Raw genomic sequence first — 6,734 nt, forward strand, 5'->3', positions numbered from 1 at the left:
AAAAAAAAAAAGAAAGAAAAAATTAAACACTCCACAGGCTATTGGACAAGTACGTAAACTAGAAATTCACCAAGGAAGAAGTACGGGTAGAAAAAAAGTTCATCCTTAACAATAATCAAAAATGCAAATTAAAACAATAATAATTTGATACCTCTCTTCACTTATTGGAGTATATGGTTTAAAAAGTGTATCTGGACAAAGTAGCACACACCTGTAGTCCCAGCTTTTGGGAGGCTGAGTTGGGAGGATGGCTTGAGCCCAGGAGTTCCTTTCATAACAAGACCCAATCTTTTAAAAAAATCAAAAAAAAAGTCCAGCTACTCAGGATGCTGAAGCAGGAGAATCGCCTAAGCCCAGGAGTTGGAGGTTGCTGTGAGCTGTGACACCATCTCACTCTACTAAGGGTGATAAAGTGAGACTCGAGACTCTGTCTCTTAGAAAAATAAATAAATTTTTTAAAAAATCAAAAAAATATAATTCCCAGGGTAGTTAAGAATGAAAAGAAATAGAGGCTGGGTATGGTGGCTCATGCCTGTAATCCTAGCACTCTGGAAGGCCAAGGCGAGTGGATTGCCTGAGCTCAGGAGTTCCAGACCAGCCTGAACTAGAGCAGGATCCATCTCTTAACTAGCCAGGCGTTGTGGCTAACTAGTCCCAGCTAGTGGGGAGACTAAGGCAAGAGGATTGCTTGAGCCCAAGAGTTTAAGGTTGCTGTGAGCTATGACACCAGGGCACTCTACCAAGAGTGATAAAATGAGACTCTGTCTCAAAAAAAAAAAAGAATGAAAAGAAATAGCCTTCTCACAATCTGGGTGGGAAGTAAATTGATATAATCATGCCATGTTTAGGAGTTAAATGATTCCTAAACAAGTCATCTAGGCTTTTTATGCCTCAGTTGCATCATCCACAAGATGGGGATAATACAACCTCTTTGAGCTGTTCTAAGAATTAAATGACAGGATGTTTATAAGGTACCTGACATATTGCCCAGCACACACTAAGCCCCAGTATATCATAGCTCCTATAATCACTATGATTATGCCCTCCTCTGGGGAGGAGTTGCTTTCATTTATGTATTCATTCATTCATTCATTCAACAAAGTTTTGACTGCCTACTATGTGTGAGGCATTGACATAGCTTAATAAATGAAAATAACTATTCCGCATAATTTATAATACAAAGTCTTAGAAACAACATCCAGAGAAGGGAGATATTTAAATAAATTTTTTTTCTGGAAACAGAGTCTTACTCTCTTGCCCTGGGTAGGGTGCTATGGTGTCATCATAGCTCACAGCAACCTCCAACTCCTAGGTTCAGGCGATCCTCTTGCCTTAGCTTCCCAAGTAGCTGGGGTTACAGGCGTGCACCACCACATCTGGCTAGTTTTTATATTTTGAGTAGAGATGGAGTCTTGCTCTTATTCAGGCTGGCCTTGAACTCCTTAAACAATCCACCTGCCTCAGCCTCTCAGAGTGCTGACATTATAGGCATGAGGCACTGTGCCTGGGCCTGTTTAAATAAATTTTGATATGGCCACTCAGTGCAATATTATGAAGATTACTATTGGAAAAAATATGCCCAAAGAGTTTAATAACTTGGAGAAGTGCTTGTATTATAATGTTACATGCATAATGCCAGGTATAAATGTATGATTTGAGCTCAACCATAGTTAAGAAGCAACAATAATAACAGCTGTCCATGGTTTTTTTGTGCAACAAAAAACCCAACAACATCCAGTAAGTAGTATCTACTGTTAGCTTTGGGAGATAATAATATGAGGAGGTCAAGGCTTGGTGCCCATCGCACATTGGTTACAGTGCCAGCCACATACACCAAGGTTGGCAGGTTCGAACCCTGCCTGGGCCAGCAAAACAAAAATGTCAACTACAACAAAAAATAGCCAGGCATTGTGGTAGGCGCCTGTACTCCCAGCTACTTGGGAGGCTGAGGCAAGAGAATCACTTAAGCCCAGGAGTTTGAAGTTGCTGTGAGCTGTGACACCATGGCACTCTACCGAGGGCGACATAATAAGACTGTCTCGCCAAAAAAATAAAATATATATGATGAGGTTGAATGTATCTTGTTATCTTCTTGGCTATTCTTGGGCCAAGCTGCAGAAGAGGCTGAGCAGCAGACCACATGGAAAAGTCCTAGGAGAAGGAGAAGGTTGCTGGCTAAGCGTGGCAGGATCATTAGGAGTGATCCTTGGGTAGAGTCAGCTGAGATGCAGAGGCTGCCAAAGGCAGAACTTGCTCCCTTGTGAACAGACATCAGCGTGTTGCTGGGTAAAGCATTTTAGCACAGAGCCTTTCTGAAGTCTCCTGTGCAAGTACTGAGAATGCTTCTGGGCTCTGCTTATCCCCCAGAGCCTGCCGTCACTTCTGAGCAAAGGCCTGTACACCAGCTTCTGCTGCTGCTTCCCGCAGTCCTGGTTCAACACACATGAATTCAAGTTTGCCATTTGTAGCACCATGAGCCTGTGGATTGCAGGTGAGAGGGCTGTCTTTACTACTGTGGAACACAGTTGTAGAAAAACGTTTTCCCTACAGCCTAGCTATGTAATTGTTTGTCACAGCACTCCTTCATCAAGGCAGTCTTCCTTTTCTATCCTTAACAAAGAAAGGGAAGTGTGGGAATTTTTCTGCCTCCTCAAAATAGCTGAGACATCTCTTCCTAATCCGCATTTATACTCAATGAGCTCTGCAGGGAGCAAGGGGCCCTTTCCAATAGAGATACCAGTTTCAGAACATACCATGATGGACCCAGGACTCAGGACCCCAGGTGGCAACTTGACACTATCTTTTTCAACTATCATTCAGTCCCCCCGCCCAACCTAGACATTTCCAAAGGCCATTAAACATGACTATTTATTGAGAGGTTCCTGTGTATTAGGTACTGTGCTATGTAAGCGCCTTTTCCATTTCCTATTGAGCTGGGGCTCCCAAGATCACCCACATATTAGGAGATTTGCATATAACTCACATGTCTCTGCGTGTAACTGTAGTCATGGCTACCTTTTGTTATAGTGGTGTAGTGAGCATGCACATCTGGGTCACAGGGGAAGACTCAAGCGTGGAGGGTCCCTATGCAGGCTCCCTTATGCTCTCTCCCTCCCACAGGGAGTCACACCAAGCACTCATCACCCTGTCCTGAAAATATAGCAGTGCATGTGTGGTGCCTCTACCCAGGGAAGCCCATCAGGACCCCAGCACCCCGGGTTTTCACTGGGATAGTGACATAGACACCTCTGTCACCACAGTTCCAGCAAAGCAGGTGTTCAGCACAAGCTCTATTGTTTGCACAGTGTAGGCACAAGGAGCCACTCTTTGTCAGTTAGGGAAAGTTTTATGTCAGTGTTAGAAACTACTTCCTAGCCAAAGTTCCTGATGCTAGCCAGGCTAGAGTCCCCTGGTGTCAGTCTAGCTCGCTGCAACCTCAAACTCCTGGGCTCAAGTGATCCTCCTGCCTCAGCCTTTTGAGTAGCTGGGACTAGAGGCACTCACCAGCAGGACCGGCTAATTTTTCTATTTTTAGTAGAGACGGGGTCTTGCTCTTGCTCAGGTTGCTCTCAAACTCCTAAACTCAAGTGTTCCTCCCACCTCAGCCTCCCAGAGTGCTAGGATTACAGGCATGAGTCAGGCTGCCTGGCCAAAACAGTCTTTTCTGAGGATAGTAGTCTCAGGCCTGCTGTGTTACCTCTTTCTTCTGCACACTCATTTAATCCTCTAAACATCCAGGATCAAAGAAGTCCAACAGTAAACAAATGAGGGGGCAGGCACTCAGAACCTGCACACTCCAAAGCTGGGTTTTCCGACTCTCTTCTCTTCTTGCTGTTCCACTTTCCTATCCCCCTTTCACCCAAGGCTGTGCCTCCTTCCTCAAACTCATCCCCAGTCATAAACTACTTACTCACTTACTTTATCCAGCGGAGCCAGCAGCTTTGCATAGTGACTCAAATAATTACGTGTCTCACGTAATCCTTGCATCACATATGTATGGAAAACCCATTCCTAGCACTTAGCTAAGGGTGATAATATGTTGAACAAACCTTTATTTACTAAGTTCTTACTGTATTTTTGTAATTAGGTGCCAGGTCTAGAAGTAAGTCCTAGAAGTACAAAGATGAATAAGACCCAACCCCTGCCCTCAGAGAACTCAGGGTATAGCAAGAACAGAGGAGATAGACAGGAAAACAAATACCTATAAGCCTTCACATTATAGCACATCATGGATTCATATGCTTGTGTGATCTGACCCTCACACCCAGCCATCCCTTATGCAGGGCAGGCCTCATCCTCCCCATTTTCCAGGAGAAACCAAAGCCCTTTAGAAAAGAAGTGCCTCTCCCAAGGCTGTAAGGACAGTATGGGGTGGTACTAATACCCGAAGGCCAGACTCTCTAGAGCTGTAGAGGGTCCCGAGGCCTCTGTCTTCCTGGGTTCTCACTTCCTACCTCCTGTTCTCTTTCAAAGACTTGTCTATTCTCATTCTCAACTCCCTCTTAGGTATATGTCCTTGCCTACAGAGCTATAACAATTGGGACTACTCAGAACTAGATCCAGAGCGATTCCGGACAGAAGAGTTACTGTTACAGAGGAAAAAAATGATGAAGAGTAAGATACCAGTTATGGTTTCCAGCCCCCTCACGAGACCAACCATCATTTAATTGAGGCAGGAAAGGGCAATAGCATTGATGTCCTCAAGCCAGGTTCTCTCTCAGGTATCTCCAAATAGCCCCCAAAATGGCTAGAATGTTAATGTCTATGAACAGCAGTCAAGGTCAGCACGCATGATTATTGGGATGCAGGGTATAGAATTTTATATTCAAGTAGAACATGCCAGTTAACGGGTGTCTACTATGTGCCAGGCACTGTCCTGGGTTCTCTGTCCATTCTATTCAGTCCCCAAGGACAACCTGCTGAAGTATACACTTTAGCTACATCACAGCAACCTCAGACTCCTGGGTTCAAGTAATCCTCCTGCCTCAGACTCCTGAGTAGCTAGGATTACAGGCAGTGGTCACAATGCCCCGCTAGTTTTTCTACTTTTAGTAGATACAAGGTCTTGCTCTTGCTCAAGAAGGTCTTGAACTCCTGAGCTCAAGCGATCATCCCACCTCAGCTTCCCAGAGTGCTAGGATTACAACTGTGAACCACATGCTGGCCCCGAAGCCAATATTTTTTTCCTGCAGGCTTAGTCCTTGCCCTGTGTACAGGGCTCCAGCACATGTTATTGCTCTCAGTTAGCTCATCAGTCCTAGAGGTAGATAGTATTTATTCACAGTTTCTAACAAGATGAGAGCGGTTAGGTAACTTGCCCAGCAGGTAGAATTAACAGAGGTTGGAGTGTGTGCTTGGGTGGCTTTCATGCCCTGTGGCAAAAAGGAACTAAAGAACAACTTTCTCCTTCCCCAGGAAAAGACTTTTCTTTCCTCACTTCTAAGAGTTTTTCCCACCAGAAGCTGCACAGCAGGAAGTCCGGCTACTTTCGGGTAAGTGGGATGGCACAGACCCGGACCCCTTGGAGCCCCATAAGCTTCAGAACGCTGGGGTTCTTTCAGAGCTCGGGTGACCTCCTGTCACAGTACATCTCTGTCTGCCCACCCTCATTCTACCCCATCTTCTCATCCTGGCCCTCAGAAGCCCCCAGGCCCCCAGCGGGTGAGTGGAGCACTAAAAGCCAACCCCAGAAATGCAGCAATTCAGAGGAGACAGGGGAGGAGCCAGCCCCTCAGTGGGAGCTGCTGCAGGAGGTGCTTTCAGATCTTTTTTTCTCTATGAATTCTGATGGCAAGCTTGAAATCTGGCAGTAACACCCACTTCCTCCTCTGCCCTGAGGTTTCTGTTGACACCTCTCAGCATCATCCACTCATGCCTTTCCAGCTCCCATGACGACCAGCTGGGCTCCTAACTGGTCTCCCTGCAAGCTCTCAGCTTCCCCTCAGGGAATCCTTCCAAAATTCCAATTACCTCATCCCCTCTCTACCTGACCCTATCCCCCCACCCTAAAATCCTCTGTCCAGCTGCAATAGAAAACACCTTCCAGGCAGTAGGCATCCTCTGGCCTTTGGTGTAGACTGACCTGCAGGGCCTTGCTTCTTCTGGACCAAACCCTTCTCTATCCTTTGGGCTCTTGGGGTTCCAGCCACAGGGGCCCTCTTTCAGTTTCTTGTATACACCACACTCAACACCATATATGTGGCCTCTTTACCTGCTGTTCCTCTTGTCCCAGGTAAGCTCCCATCACCACTGCCCTTGTCATTGTCAGCATTTCCTCCCAACTTTAACTCCAGAGAGGTCACCTTGGTAGCCTGCAATCAACCAAATACCAGAAAATGGCCTACTTTCTTCTGAAGAGCTGGAGAAAAGTAAAAGTCCAGAAAGGGGTTGGCAAACTACAAATGAGGCCTTTCAATAAATAAAGCTTTTATTGGCATACAGCCATGGCCATTTGTTTATTGTCTATGGCTAACTTTGCACTGAAACAGCAGAGTTGAGTGCTTGGAATTAAGACTTTATGACCTCCAGAACTGATCTGGCTCTTTGCAGAAAAATTTGGCAGCCCCTGATCTGGGATGTACATACTCATCCTTCTATCTCAATTCAATTTCCTATAGGGAAGGAAAACTCTTTCCTCAACCCTCTTAGGGAAAGTGTATGGAGCCCCTCAAATTAAATTGTTGAAAGACACTAACAGGAGAAAAGGCATTCAAATTTTATTTGATGTTCATATA

General features: G+C 45.5%; 1 protein-coding gene across 1 annotated transcript in view; it reads left to right on the forward strand.

Moving 5' to 3' along the window:
• Nucleotides 1-6,734, forward strand: part of FAM227A (family with sequence similarity 227 member A) — a 53,868-nt gene that overhangs the window by 16,850 nt on the left and 30,284 nt on the right. The window contains exons 7-8 of the mRNA XM_012814130.2: nt 2,368-2,491; nt 4,507-4,614. Coding sequence (XP_012669584.1) covers nt 2,368-2,491; nt 4,507-4,614 — 232 coding nt within the window. The remainder of the gene's footprint in view (nt 1-2,367; nt 2,492-4,506; nt 4,615-6,734) is intronic.

This window comes from Otolemur garnettii, unplaced genomic scaffold, assembly GCF_000181295.1.
Source record: "Otolemur garnettii isolate 467f Iridium unplaced genomic scaffold, OtoGar3 scaffold00007, whole genome shotgun sequence".
NCBI classification, from domain to species: domain Eukaryota; kingdom Metazoa; phylum Chordata; class Mammalia; order Primates; family Galagidae; genus Otolemur; species Otolemur garnettii.